The sequence below is a fragment of the Rattus rattus genome, chromosome 4, assembly GCF_011064425.1.
Source record: "Rattus rattus isolate New Zealand chromosome 4, Rrattus_CSIRO_v1, whole genome shotgun sequence".
NCBI lineage: Eukaryota > Metazoa > Chordata > Mammalia > Rodentia > Muridae > Rattus > Rattus rattus.
Window position 1 is genome coordinate 19,713,160 of NC_046157.1, and position 15,768 is coordinate 19,728,927.

The 15,768-nt window shown below is 49.0% G+C and overlaps 1 protein-coding gene across 1 annotated transcript in view; it reads left to right on the plus strand.

The window, feature by feature from the left end:
• The window catches only part of Mylk (myosin light chain kinase), a 180,579-nt gene that overhangs the window by 117,980 nt on the left and 46,831 nt on the right, over positions 1-15,768 (plus strand). Inside the window, 3 exon segments of the mRNA XM_032900154.1 lie at positions 7,358-7,408; positions 8,148-8,275; positions 11,076-11,229. Coding sequence (XP_032756045.1) covers positions 7,358-7,408; positions 8,148-8,275; positions 11,076-11,229 — 333 coding nt within the window.

Sequence of the window (15,768 nt, forward strand, 5' to 3'; positions counted from 1 at the left end):
AAGTCAGGCAAAGGTGCCAGCATGTACAGAGAGCCCATGGCAACATGCAAGTGCGCAGAATTGAAGGAGGCTGAGTGTGTAGCACAGAGGAACAACACGTAGACAAGTTCACAGCCAACCAATGGCTGGAATTCTCTAGGCGACCGTAGCACACACTGACATCTGAGAACCATGGACATTGAGAGTAGAGGACTTACGAAAGAGTATTCACCAAAGAAATCGTGTGAAGGAAGACTGCAGGTCCAAACCAGAGCAGATCTCAAGGACCTTGTCAGAGACCAGATGGGCTTGGTCCTCAGTGGTAAGGGGTAGCCACTAGAGAGGTTTCGACAATAAGAGACTTCAGATTTATAGTTGAGAAAAGTCACTTGGGTCCCAGTAGGACAGATGTGTTAGGGCAGGGACCAGGGGACAGGAGGCCTTGGGATGGTATTGAGTTTAGAATGAGGCAGTGATAGCGAATGCTGTGCAGAGTGCAGTGGGGTGGAGAGAGGCCTGAGCATATATTCAGTTGATGGAGTTGATGAACACTTGTGACAGGCTGTGGGGAAGAAGTCGGGCAAGAAGCAGTCAGAGCAGAAGAGCCTGAGTTTGATTTGGGGAAGGGAAGTTTGAAGTATGGGTTTGGAATCTTCTGTGATAAAGATGTCTAGGGTGTTAGACCCAGAAATAGTCTCAGAAGGAAAGCTGAGCTCCAGGGAAAACACGGGCAGGAGAGGGTGACAGAAAGAGTCAAGAGCAGTAATGAGCAAAGCACCCTAGATGAGGACAGAGGAGTTGAGAGGTCAGGCCTGTGTCAGAAAGGGTGTGGATGGGGACTGACTGCTCAGCCTCCTCTCAGAGGCAGCAGATGGAGGTCACTCTGTCCCCTCCCTTACCCCAGGGCCTGTAGCCATCATGGGATTTGCGAAGATAGTAGGTTTCCTTGTTGTAGGAAATTCCTCTCTGACAGTGGCCCATGTAGGAAGTTTGCAGTGTTGGAGACAGAATGAGAGACAAGGATCCGGGACATAGATAAGAAGAAGGGGGAACCTAGAGAAGAGGGAACTCGTTAGTGGTTGGTTTATCTCCACTGAGTTTGGGCCTTTGGGCCAAGCAGAGCATTTCCTAGGAACCCAGGCTGAGGAGAAGAACAGTAAGGAGCAATGACATGGGACACACAGGACACTCATGAGGATGTCAGCAGAAGAGGCAAGCGGGTCAGGCATTACCGTTTTCTTTGCTATAATGTAACACCAGATGAAGGCAACATAGGGAGTTTGGCTCCCGGTTAGGGGGTGCCAGTCATGGAGGGGAGGTGTGGTTGGGAGTGCAGCTCCAGCCGTGGCAGTAAAAGCTGTGGCCGCTGGTCACATTGCATCTGAGGTCAGGAAGCAGAGTGAGTGAATGCCGGTGCTCAGCTCCCTCCCTCACTTCTCAGTCAGTACTCCCCCCACCCCACCCCACCCCCACCCTCTCACACATTGCATAAGGCCCTTCACATTCAGGGTGACTCTATGCTCTTTGGTTAAACCTCTCTGGAAACACAGGCCTACTCAGAGGTGTCCCCTAGGTGATTCTAAGCCCCACCAAGATTATCCATCGTGTTCCAGATAACTAGAGGAGCTAGATTTGTCCCAGAGAGTGAAGTCCTTTGGGATTCGGCTTGTTTGGGAAAGTGTGCTGAGTGAGGGAGGGGACCAGTGCAGAGCATGCGCCGTGTGCCTTGTTTGTCTGTTTAAAAAATTACCTTTTGGGTAACTTTTTGCTACATAAATTTGTTTATGGTGTGTGCGCACACCGTGACTATTGTGGAAGTCAGAGGATGACTTGGGATGGTTGGTTTTCTCACACTCAGTCAGTCCTGGGAATCAAACTCAGGTCATTAGGCTTGGCAGCAAGCACCCTTCCCCACTGAGCCAACCCATTAGCTTTCCCCAGACTGTTTAAATGGGTGCCAAGAGGTTATATAACATGCGGAAGCCCCTGAGCTTAGCTAGCGGTGATGGGGCAGTATTTGAATCCAAGTCCAGCTCCAGACCCTTTGTTCAAAGGCTTGGCTTAGAGAATAGAGTATGTGGCACCCCGACTCACGATGGTCGGAGGCTCTATTTCTGCTTCTTTTTTTTTTTTTTTTTTTTCCCCGGAGCTGGGGACCGAACCCAGGGCCTTGCGCTTCGGAGGCTCTATTTCTAGCTGAGTCACGTATGGCTTTATGAACCCAGGAAGCCACCAGTCTTACATGAGATTCCAGCTCCCTCTTCGTGAGATGGAAACACAGTGAGGTTGTCTGCTTGCATTTGTGCAGCGTAGAAACACCTGTGAGAAGCTTTCGTTTTAGAATCCTGTGACTCAGCTTTCCCTGTGTGCACAGAACACCGTTAATGGATTCCTACAGATGGTCATAAAAATATGGATAACATATGGAACATCGTTAACCTTTAAAGTTGTTTTTACTGAGCGGCTTCAAATGCTAACAGATTCAGACAGCAATAACCACAAGTGTACAGAACGAATTTAAAACGTGGCCTTCAGTCCTATTTAAACCTAACACCGAAGGATCTGCTAATTGGTGCAAAGTCTAGCCACATAGGTTTCTCAGAGCCAACAAGCATGGGAAGGCCTTTATAGCCTCTGGTTTTATACAGCCTACCTCTTTGTATCCCCAAGTTCATACCCCAAGGACTGTCTTCATCCTCCCCAGTCACCCCCACCCTTTCTGCAGGAGCTCTCTGACAGCTCGCCAGGCCATGACAAGATGGCGGACAGGGTGGCTGAAACTCAGGCCAGAAATCCAAGATCAAGGTCTCTTTCCTTTGGCTTACAGATATCTGTCCACTTCCTGATCTTCCTCCTTGTATGGTTCCTTCCATGTGTGCAGGTCTGCTCTGTTGGGTCCTTCCCCTCCCTCTCTCTGCCTCCTTCCTTCTCTGGCCCATCCTTTTCTCTCTCTTCTTTTCCCCCCTTCCTTCTTCCTCCCTTTTTGCAAGGTCGCCAGTCAGGTTGGAGTAGGGGCTGCCCTCGACCTTTTATAATGGCGTCACCTGTTCAAAGGCCCTATGTCTGAGGCAGCCTCATTCTGAACTACTGAAGGTTACAGCTTCAACACTTTTGTGGAAGAGGACACCATGCAGCTCCTGGACAGATGACTTGCTGTCTTTTGAGATCTGCCCTGCTCCTTCCCTTGGCCTGTCTCCTCCAGTCCTCCTGGGTCCCTGAGCTAGTCATCGTTTTACACATTTCTTCCCTGGGTTCTTCCTTCGTCATCTTTAGATTCTCCTTCCTTCCTTCTTTGCATCCTGGAAGTCAGGCTCCAACACAGGAGAAGCCTTACTTTAACCTTTCTTCATTGTTTTTCTTTGTCCATCCAGCACCAGAATTGTTACAGACTAGGGTTTTCTTGGGCACCTAACCTCTCCATCTTCCTTGGGTCTGGTCTCTGGAATGGTGTGGGACCCACTAGTCTCCAGCATCCCCCAGTGCTTCCCATCACCTAGGATAAGCCCCAGCCATTTCTCCAGCCTTGCTCACAGTGACATTCTCTCCACTCACCCCATCTCCTTCCCCCTCCCTCCTCCCCTGTCCCTCACATGACCCAGCTGTTACTCCCATCACCAGGAACCAGCACCACCCCCTTCGTCATCCCCACCTTTCCTTGTATTCCTTTCCCCAGTCTCTGATGAAGCTTCCCAGTTCTTTAATCACAGCTCAAAACTGAAATCTTCACTTTCCAGTCTCTGCCAGGGTTTTCCCAGGACTCTGACCTTGGCTTCTAGAAGCTTCCATAGAGATCAATACCTTCATCCATCACATCCACCTGACCAAGCCAAACTTCCTCATCCACTCTCACAGTCTGTTTCCCTTTGCCGCAATCTCCCCCATGTTTCTAAGAGAGAAATCTCAAAGGACCTTTGTATCCCCACTTTGATTAGTTCCCTAAGTTCTTTTTGTGCCTTCTCTGTCCCTCGTTCATCTTTTTTTGTGTGGTGCTTCTAAGTACCTTCCAAGAGGTGGCAGCATCCTAATTGGATATCCTTGTCCCCCTGTGAAGACCTGAGGATGCTCAGACCCAGTGTGACAGCTATGTGTTCCTAGATCTCTCAGGCTGAAGACTCAGCTCTCTGGCCCACGAGGCTAATGTTGTCCAGCAGAACTCTGTAATGATGAACAGTTCTGTGACTGCACTCGCTGATAGCTACTAATTGCATTTGGGTTAGTAAGTACTTAGAATGCAACTGGCTCAGTGGAGGGACTAAATACCTAATTTTCTTTCATTTAAACGGACACACTAGCTTCATTCAACTTCCTGTGATAACAGCTGCCTCCTGGCCAACCTCTACTGAACACCACCCTGCTTGAGACTGCATCATCTGTTGCTAACCTGGGCTCCTCCTGCTCTCGAGGGCCACCTTCTTAGGCCTTGGGTCCACCATTCTATAATAATGAGCTTATAACCATGTTTTCAACACACAGGGTCCTCTCTTCTGCTGTGTTTGAACAACTGGGTGTTACCTTTTTTTTTTTTTTTAGAAAAAAACATTATTTTACATTTATGACTGTTAGTCTCTGTCTGTCTGTCTGTCTGTCTCTCTCTCTCTCTCTCTCTCTCACACACACACACACACACACACACACACACACATATAAACACACATACATGTCAGCCTCATGCCCTTGAAGCCAGAAGGGGCATCAGATCCCCTGAAACTGGAGTTACAGATGGTTGTGAGCCACCACATGGGTGCTAGATACTGAACCCAGGTCCTCTGTCAGAACATCAACTTCTCTGAGTCACTAAGCCAGCTCTCTCCAGCCTTTGTCTTACTTTTTGGCTTCCTATTTTATTCTTGTTTTGAAATAATGTCAGCCTTGTAGGAATAAAAACCACAAGATTTAATACAAATAGTTATTCTATACCTTTCAGATTCCTCAGATATTAATATTTTATGGACTCTTCTTCATATATTCCTTCCTTCTGGATATGTAGGGGGTGGCTTCTGGTTGAACCCAGGGCCTTGTCTTCACTGAGGGCTGCTCTCCCTGATGGAACTATATACCCAGCCATTCTCTCTTTCTCCTTATTTCTCTCCACCTCTATACACACACACACACACACACACACACACACACACACACACACACACACACACAGACATAGTTATGCTTATGTGCAGCCCAAAAGAAAATTATACCCATACAACCTGAAGCATTTAAAGAGTTTAGGGTTGATCTTTCCTTAAAGCGAATGTGTTCTATAACCAATATTAAGATGATCAAAATAGAAAAGCACCCAGAGAGTACTATCATCTAATTTATTGACAATATTCAAATACTCCCAGCTGTCCTAAAAGTATTCCTTATGGCAGAAGAAAGAAGCCCTCCTTGTGAATCACACTACCTAAGGTTTATGATCTCAAAGCTAAGCCCAAGTTTCAACATCTGTATGGTTTTCTCTCCACTACTCTGGTTCATAGTGTTTACTGAGTGGCACATAGTAGGCCCACAGTAAGAAAGGGCTCACTCATAGCAGCCCACCAGAGGGGAAGCAGGCCTCTCCCTTAGACTTACCCACTAGGCCACAGTTGTCAGCACTGTGGTCTCAAGGTGTTTCTGTCAGGCCCCTTCCTTGCATTTGTCTTCTGAGAAACATCGGTTGGGTGGCAGCCCTGTCTCCTCTGTGGAGAACCCAAGGCTTGCCAAACCACCTGCGATCGTGAGGCAGTTCCACAGACATGAACTGTTCCTCCATTGTGCAGTAGCCAAGTGACTCAATATCCACCCACTCTCTCATTTAGCAAGCAGGTACTGAGTGCCTACTGCATATCATGTACATTGGACCTTTGACAGTGAACCACGGCGAAAATGCTCCACCTCAAAACACTGCACTTTGGTGGGAAAGGAAGGGCAGGCAATCAAACAAGTAAAGATATAGTTCACAATATGATAAGTACCTGATAATAAGTCAGGGTAAGAGCTGGGAGCATGGTGTGTGTGTGTGTGTGTGTGTGTGTGTGTGTGTGTGTGTGTGTGTGTGTGTGTGTGTTACTGTTCTGTGGTTCTGAGAAGAGAATAGAAACCAGGACCTTGTGATTCGCGGGCAAGCATTGAATCACCAAGCTAAATCCCTAGCCCAAGGGCTGGGATTCACATAGGACACTTGTGGCAGATCTCCTTGGTGATGTACCCACACACAGACTTTTGAATTAAAGTGTAATTTCCCTGTGCACCTTCAGTGGTGCACACTGTGTGAGTCAGGAGCGATTTGATTCCTCATTTACTGACCCCTCCAGTCAAGATAGGTCTCCTCCTGCTGCTTCTCAACCCCTCCTCAGCGTCTCCGGCTGCCACTGATCTGTTCTCTGTTCTTACAGTTGTGCCTTTCTGGAGCACCGCATAAGTAGAAGTATACAGCAAGGAGGCTTTGAATCTGGCTTCCACAGCTGAGGAGAAAAATCAGTTATCAGCAGTAAAGGAGGTGGTGGGGGAGCATGAACTTGTGAGAGCAAGGGAAGGGTTGAGGGGAGGAAAAGGAAAGGGGGAAATGATATATTTTAATTTTTTTAAAAATTATGTGAAAGACATAGGAAATCAAGCCATGAGAAACAACGCAGATCTTTCTGCCTGTGTGTCATGTTTTTATTTAGAGAGGTAGATGGTGCTATGAGGTGTTTCTGTCTGAGTCAGTTTTGTTTTTAATTTTTTTTGTCGAGTTTTTAAAATGTAGGATAGGGAGGAGAGATAGCAAGATACTATTCATTCCTTCTGAGGATCAGAGCTTGCAATGGTGTCTAGCATCCCCGGCTCACTGGGAACTCCCTGTGCTGGGCAGGCTGCCTTTGAACTTGTGACAGTGCTCTTCCCTCAGCCTTCCCAGGCCTGAGATCACAGGCAGGAGTTGCTGTTCCCAGCTTCCATTCATTCAGATTCATTCACTGTATGTTTGGTTTGGGGAGTTTTGTTTTGTTGTGTTTTGTTGTTGAAGAAACAACTACCAGTCACAGCCTGTGACCCAAAGGAAGCCAGAGACCCTTGGATCCACACCAGGGCTAATTTTAGCTGCTCTATCTGACATAATTTCCTTTCTTCATTTCCTGAAAGTTAGGGTGAGCGTGTAGTTAGTAAGCTTTTGGTTGTCATCTTTAAATAGGGGCATTCGAGTTTTGAGAGCATCTATCTCACTGGTCCGAGGGACCCCTACAGAGACCCTTGAGAACTGACATCCATTGGATCATAAGATTGTATAAGGGCACAGAGATCCATGGGAAGACATAGTAGAATGAGGGCTGTCTGTAGATAAGGGGCTGGTGGGCAGGACAACATCCTCCTGGGACTAGGAGCTTTCTGGGAGAACAGAGCTGACGTCATATCTTTGTTTCAGGTGATGCTACTGTGAAAAAGAAACCTGCCTCCAAGACACCTACAAAAGCAGGTAACAGCCACAGTCCCACCTGAGCGCAGGGGAGCCAGCTGCGATGGGCCTTCTCTGTCTTCTGACTGACCATAGATGGGTAGTAGGCAGAAGATCCTTCCGTAGTCCAAGCTCCTCATTTTGGGCTGCCTCCTTCTCCTCTAGGGAACCTGTGGCCAGCTGGTACCCCATCCCTGTCCTCCTGCTTCCTTCCCCCTGCCTCCACCTATGTGTGCCATGTTACCGGCTGCTGGTGGCTTCTTTCCTGTCCCCTCTGCAAAGTTAGGCCTCAGCCTCAGTCTCCACTCTACCCTGCAGGGGGGCCCACATCATGCTGCTCTTAGGCCCCGCTCTGTATGTCCTTGTTTTCTGGAATGGCTTGTTGTTCCTGGGGAGACATTCGAAGGCACAAAGCACGTTGAGCCTATCAGCCAGGATAAATGAAAGGCAAGGTAATGCTAAATTAAGAAATAATCTGGGACAGTGCTTCAGGCCATTATAGGGAGACACAAATACCCCCACACATACAACCAATGTGTGAGGAACTGTGCTGTGTAGATTGTGTGGGTCACTCTGGGAATTCTAAGGGAGAAACGAGGCTAGCGGGGGTCCCTGCATTCAGAGCTTTGGGCAGGGACCTTCATTCTGACCCTGAAGATTCCAGACAGGACATGAGCACCAAGAGACCAGCATGGCCAGCAGTGCCAGTGAGATCAACATGTCTAAGGCCCCGCCTCACTTTCTGCTTGCCCTCTCCTAGCTATGCCTCCTCAGATCATCCAGTTCCCTGAGGACCAGAAGGTGCGCGCAGGAGAGCCAGTGGAACTCTTTGGGAAAGTGACCGGTACCCAGCCCATCACCTGCACGTGGATGAAGTTCCGAAAGCAGGTCAGTCCCGGAAGCCAGCGGCCTAAGAGCAACTCACAGCCCCTGGGCCAAAAGATGAGAAAGGTTGGGTGTCGAGGGGGCATCGCTCTTCTCCACGGTGGACGAGGAGGAGGGCGCTGGGCATGGTGGTGCACACCTGGAATCCCAGATCAAGGACAGCCCGGCCGACCTTCCAGGATCCTGTCCAAATAAAACACAGAGGCCCGGGATATGGCGTAATGCACGGCATCACAAAACCTGGTTACTGAAAAAGAAAGAAAGGGGAAGGGTAACCTATCCACCAGACCCGAGTTCTTACTAACCTTTTCTTCCGTTTCCACCAGTGAGCCCTGGTGTTATAGGCAGTCTGTATAATGAAATTACTCCTGCCCTCATCTGAGTCCGTCTGCCTAGAATTCTTTTTGGAGGCAGGAAGTCAAAGCCCTTAGGTGACCCTTCAGACACCATCACTGCTGTGATCCTACACCAGTCTCCTGAGTTCTGGCTGCTTACAGCTTCCACTTAGCACGTGCTAAAAGATCGAAGCAAGCTTAGGTACTTAGGTATACAAATTATACATTAAATAGAATTTTGGCTTAATGACCCAGGAGTATAGCTACGACTTATAATACACTCCCTATGAAAACATCTGAATTTCCAAATAGCCAGCTTGTAAAGAAATTGTGCAGCGCCCAGCTTCTCACTCTTCACACTGGTAATCCATGTGTGTGATCAACAGACACCCCAGTGTGCCGGGCTGGCTCTGCATTGGGAACCTATTAGAGCAGCGGTTCTCAACCTGTGGGTCATGACCCCTTTGGGGTCAAATGACCCTTTTCACTAGGGTCACCTAAGACCATCAGAAAACACAGATATTTGTAGTACGATTGATAACAGTAACAAAATTATAGTTATGAAGTGGCAACAAAATAATGTTATGGTTGGGGGTCACCAAATAGGAGGAACTGTATTAGAGGGCCACCATATTAGGAAGGTTATCATGGAAGGTGTGAGGATTCTTTGTAAGCTCCGTCCGTATTTTCATGCCATGCAAACTGTCACAGGCCAAGAGATGAGCCACTAGAACCTGGGAGGGAAGCAGAGCTGTCTTCAGCGGAGATGGAGAAGAAAATAGGGCCCTGCCTGTCTATACTGATGGATAGGGCAGAATCGTCTCCCTTTCGGGGCTCATTGATCAAGTTCAGTATAACAGTCACTGCAGTTATGAAACCTTTCTGCATCCGTGCCATCCAGTGTGGTAGCCACTGGCCCTGTCTGTTGAGTGCATGAAATGTGGTTCACACGATTGAGGGATGTCTACATCACTGTCCTGTGGCAGTGAGGAAACACTGTGACCAAGGCAGCTTGTAAAAGGAAGCATTTAACTGGGGCTTACGGTTTCAGAGGGGAGTCTATGACCAGCACGCTGAGGAGCATGGTGGCAGGGGGAGGGGGAGGGGAGGAGGGGAGAGAAAGAGAGAGAGAGAGAGAGAGAGAGAGAGAGAGAGAAGAGAGAGAGAATGAGAGAGAGAATGAGAGAGAGAGAGAGAATGAGAGAGAGAGAGAATGAGAGAGAGACAGACAGACAGACAGACAGACTGGGGCTGGCAAGGGCTTTTTAAACCTCAGAGCCTGCCCCCAGTGGCACACCTCCACCAAGACCACATGTCCTAAACATTCCAATATCTAGAAACATGAGCCTGTAGGAGCCACTCTCATTCAAAGAGGAACTAGAGGGTTTTTTGGTGGTGGTGGGTTTTTTGTTTTTTTGTTTTGGTTTTGTTGATGTTATTGTTGTTTTTCAGTACTAAGGTTTGAATTTTGGATTTAGGCTTATGTGTCCCTAGCAAGGGCTCTACCATTAAGCTACAGTTCCAGGTTTCTTTTTTACTTTTCGAGGTAAGTCTTACTAAGTTGTCCAGGCTGGCCTTGATCTTGTGATCCATCTGACCCCTGAGCAGCTGAGGTACAAGCCTGTGCCACTATGTCTGGCTAAAATGTTAACTTTAGTTAGTTAGAAGTCACCGTATACAATTCAGTGACGTCAGCCAATATGCAGAACTGTGTTAGCACCAGCATTTCCTAGTCCTTGACCCTAGAAACCAGTATAATTCCTCCTCTTTCTCAGTCTACGCCACTACTCCATACATGTGACTCGTATGGGTCTGCCTGTTCTGGGCAGCTCAGATAGATGGAATCATGTACACCCATTGTCTCTGGATGTGGTTTTGTTTTTGTTTTGTTGTTTTGTTTCTTCTTGGTTTGGATTTTGTTTGTTGGACTTCTCTTTTTGTTTGGTTGGTTTGGTTTGATATGCTGTTTTTAGGGTTCCTCCATGTTCTAGCATAAATTATCACCCTATTTCTTTGTGTGTTTGTGTGTGTGTGTGTGTGTGTGTGTGTGTGTGTGTGTGTGTGTGGTGTGTGTGTGTGTGTGTGGTGTGTGTGTTTGTGTGTGTGTGTGTGTGTGTGTGTGTGTGTATGTGTGTGTGTGTGTGTGTGTGTGTGTGTGTGTGTGTGTGTGTGTATTCCCATGCACGCACACTTGTGAGCTAGAGGACAACCTCAGGTGTCACCCTGTCATCCTCAGGCCAGCCATCCAGCTCCCTTGAGATGAGGTGTCTTATTGGCCTTGGGTTTGCCGGTTACACCAGACCGGCTAGCCGGCATCCTCCTGTCTCCACTTCCCCAGCAGTGGCATTACAAGTATGCACCACCACACCAGACAAAATGGAGCAACCCCTGCTCCCTCCCCACCGCCCATCCCTCCTTGGGACTAGAGGATGGGGAGCCCCTCGTTTCACTCCTACTTGTGCCCACAGATCCAGGAGAGCGAGAACATCAAGGTGGAGAACAGTGAGAGCGGCAGCAAGCTCACCATCCTGGCTGCACGGCAGGAGCACTGTGGCTGCTACACACTGGTGGTGGAGAACAAGCTGAGCAGCAGGCAGGCGCAAGTCAACCTCACGGTCGTGGGTGAGTCCAAGAAGCCCCAAGCAGGAAGATGGAGTGGGGGACAAAAGGCGTGAACCCCAGGACGGTACCACCTTCCTCTTTGCTTCCTAGTTCTCTGCCTTCTCCGCCCCTTACCCTCACACAGGACCCTGTAGACTGATGCCGGACCCCATACCTGCCTCTGCTTCACTCCTGCCACCTTCCACTCCCTGAGTCTCCTCCGTGTTTCTCCACATTCTGCCCATTAGAGATCCCTTGCTCTTCCGCTGCTGGTCTTCCTGGTGGCATCCACTTTCCATGGCTCATGCCCACCACTCTCTGATTCCCTCTGTGTCTTAGTTAGGTTTTCTACGGCTGTGCGGAAGCACCAGACCAAGGCAGCTTTGAGAAGTCAGGGTTTATTTGGGGCTATGGTTCTAGGGGGATAAGAGTTCATCACCCTCGTGCTGGGGAGCATGGCAGCAGGCCGACAGCACTGGAGCAGCACTGAGAGCTCACATCTCAACCTATAAACAAACAGCAGACAGGACTAACGAGACAGCTTATGTCTTTTGAAACCTTAAAGCCTACTGCTAGGGACGTACTTCCTCTAGCTAATACCCCTCCTAATTCTCCTCAAAAAAACCCCACCAACAAGGAACCAAGTATTCAAAGACTCAGGACTTGTGGGGGACATATGATTCAAACCACAATAAACTGCAAATCCCCACCTAGGATCAGGGCCATTTCCTCTTACTTTGAGGGGCTGGAGCATGGAGACTGTACCTCGTGCACACTCCTGGTTTTACGTGCACACTCCAGGCTGTACTCTGGTGCCCCTAGGCTGAGGTATCAGTGACCCTCAGAACTTTTTATTCTCATCTGGAGACATGCTCCCCATGGCCATCTGTCCATCCCCACCCCACCCCCAGCACACACACAAAGCCCTTCAGCCTCTAGCTTCACAGAGAACTATGAGGCATTAGGTAAGACTTCTCTGACCTTGATGGCCCCCGGACCTCCAGGTCCCTGTATATCATGCCATCAATGGCTCCTTTACCTTTGGGAGGGCTCTTTTCTTTGGTCCGGTTCCCAGGCTCTTGGGGCTCCACCATCCTCAGCTCACTAAGGTTTTCATTCCCTGCTTTTTCCTCATAGCAGCAACAGAAGTTGTCTTAGCCAAATGCACGGGTGTTACCCTCCTGCAGTGATTGGCCTTCCTGCAGTGCTCAGCTTTCTGTGCCCCCACCCCTGGGCTAGCCCTGTAGCAGAGCGGTCTCTGCCCCTTTGCCCCTGGCCCTCTGCAGCTACCTGCCCCTTGCTCCCATGTTGCTTAGTCTAGAGAGACTGCTCCTGTAAGGCCTAATCCTAAATTCTTTGCCCTTTCCATATCTCTGACTCCCCAGTAAGTTAGAACCCACATTTAGACCAAGTCTTGAGATTTCGTGTTCCCTTCTTTCCTAGCAACTGTTCCTATGTCCCGGCCTTTCTTCTGACACATCTAGTTGCTTTCTGTGTGGTTTCCTTCGGTGGGCGATGCTCAGTGTCTTCCCTCGCTCATGGTTCCCCATGTGGCAGGTGCATAGCACAGTAGAGGGACACATGAAGGGGCAGCTAGGAGGACAGTGGGCTGTGTCTTGTGCCTGTGTGGGCCTCCACGTGTGGGACGCATGGAAGACTCTGACTTGGTATTGAATGGCATGCACATTAGACTCGCGTAGGTTTTCCAGTCAATCTTGACTTTCAGGATTGTTGGGCTCCCTTTTGTAAAAATTAGACAAAGGGGCTCCTTTGGGTTCAGCGTGAAGACTACTCCCCATCTCACAGCAGGGCTCACAGACCTGTAGAACAAAAGAATGTTAGGAAAGGATTCATGAGCCACAGTGATTAGAAGCCACCCCTGGGGGTCTATGGAACTTTCCAGGGATGAAGTTGTCAGTTGGAGATGACTCAGACACTCTTAGTCCTCAGTCACTTTGGGGTCCCTAACTTTGGTCCTGGTCCTCCTTCTCCATCTTTATCTACTATCCTCACCTTAGGCCCAAGATGGATAGGTTCGTTGCCTTAGACTCTCAAACACCTGCCCTCCAGGTATGCTCATGGGCCTGTGGATGGGTAAAGAGTGGAGAAGAGCTCCAAGACAAAGACACATCTTGGTGATAGGCAGTCTGTAGGACATCTTGGTGATAGGCAGTCTGTTGGACATCTTGGTGCTATGCAGTCTGTTGGCCATCTTGGTGCTATGCAGTCTGTTGGACATCGTGGTGATAGGCAGTCTGTTAGACATCTTGGTGATAAGCAGTCTGTTGGACACCTTGGTGATAGGCAGTCTGTTGGACATCTTGGTGCTATGCAGTCTGTTGGACACCTTGGTGCTATGCAGTCTGTTGGACATCTTGGTGATAGGCAGTCTGTTGGACATCTTGGTGATAGGCAGTCTGTTGGACATCTCGGTGATAGGCAGTCTGTAGGACATCTTGGTGCTATGCAGTCTGTTGGACATCTTGGTGCTATGCAGTCTGTTGGACATCTCGGTGATAGGCAGTCTGTTGGACATCTTGGTGATAGGCAGTCTGTTGGACAGCTGCTCCATGCTCAGGAGTTCACCCATGGCCTCGGTTCTCCAGCCCACATTTTCTCACTTCAACCTTGGGGTGCCTTGCAGCTTCTTTCTCCCGGCCCTAAGCCCTAGGGAAGAAGTATTTCTTAGAGTGGGGATCAAGGACACAGAGAATCAGTGCACACTCCCACCATGGAAGCCATCTCTCTCTTCCTATCTCTTGTCCCTTCCCTCTCCCTGTCTGGGTCTTCACCCAGTGCCCATCATTCTAGCTCACGTTCCTTCTTCCTTTTGGCTTCCTCAGACCCCTTCCTTTGCGTTCTTAGATTGTGGATCTGGAAGTGGACCAGGGAATGAGTTTCTGGTTTTAAGGGGAACCACTCCATCCTCTTGCTCTCTTTGGTGACCCTAGGTGTTGATTTCTCTAATTTCCCAAGGAGTCAGGAATTTGGGGGCAGGGGGAGCTTATATTGGAGATCCAACTTGCTGCACACTTAGTCCTACACCCATCTCCAGGCATCAGCACACTGCCTTCCTCAGCATTTCCCATCCACCTGCCCCCGTGTGGGTTCACCAACCTTGAACTGCTTTTCTGAAACCAGTGCCCCCTACCCGTACCCGGGCCACCCCGTGCGGTGCCACGTTCCCCTTCCCCCAGCCCCACTGCAGGAGCTGCAGTTCTGGCCTTTTATGGTTGAGTTTCTCATTCTCCACGGCCAGTGCTGACAGGGCCATCGGTGTGGCTGCCTGCCAACTGGCAGGAGCAACATGTTAAATGCCGTCCTAGGAGGGGAATGGAATGGGGAGCAGGCTCTCTGTCTGCCTCCCCCACCCCAGAGCTAAGAATAGAAACACTCAATAAAATGAAGACTTGTATTGATGGCGGAAGCAAAGCTACCTTCATTCAGAGCCTGTGCATTTAGACGTAGGCCAAAGTAAACCAGGATTAAGCTGATTTACCTGTGTGTCTCTGGGGACATCTGCGTCTTATCTGATTGGGTGTATTAAGTAGATATAAACGTAAACGAGATAAAGTAGAAATTGTTCCACCTATTCCGGACGGTTTGCAAGCACTTGAAAAGCAGCCACTTACTTGATGGGCCAACTAAATAAGGCCACTTAAATGTGACTTATACTCTTGGAGCTGCAGAAGTCTCTTGTGGCATAGTCTCTGAAGAGTGGGCCTTCTTTTCAGATCAACAAAAACCAGCCCTTCCCCCCGTTGGTTTACGTGAGGGAGACTTAGCTATTTCTGGGGCTAATTATTATATTTTAAGAAGCAACCGTAAGAATGAGCTTTGCTGCCCGGCCTGGGCCTGTGCCTGAGCCTGCTGGGCTGTTCTGCGTGACCTGGGAGAGGATGAGGGAGGAGCAGTAGATCCAGATGGATTCTTTCATATCACTCACCCAACACGAGAAAAACAGACCTCCACCTCACTCTCAGGGAGAAAAAGTATCGAGAACCCTAGACACCCAACCTACACCAACTACAGTCTGAATTTAAAGCTTATGTGATTTGGAAGGGGTGGAGATACTCCTTAAAGATGCTTGACTTACCAGTGTAAGCAAGATGCTAGCTTGACCTCATTCTGCCTGACAGCTTAGAAAGGAGCAAACCCAGTCTGGGTGCACAGAGCTGTGTGCCTTTGGCCATGGCTAGTGAGTGTTCCCACTTGCTCTGATAATGCACCCCAACTGAAAGCAATGTAGGGAGAAACGGTTGTTTGGCTCCCAATTCTGGCTTAGAGACCAGCATCTCGGGGCAGTCTAGGCTGGAACTTCATGGCCAAGAGCAAAGAGACCAAATGGGTCACCGTGTGCTCCCTTACTCTCAGCTAGCTTATTCCCTTCATACTTTCCAGGATGCCCTGCCTAGGGACTCTACATCCACAATGGCCTGCATCTTCCTACATCAGTTAACAGTCAAGACCTTCCCCACAGATATGCCCACAAGCCAACCTGATCTGTAGAAGTCCTTGTTAAGGCTTTCTTCCCAGCTGATTCACGGTTCTGTCAAACTG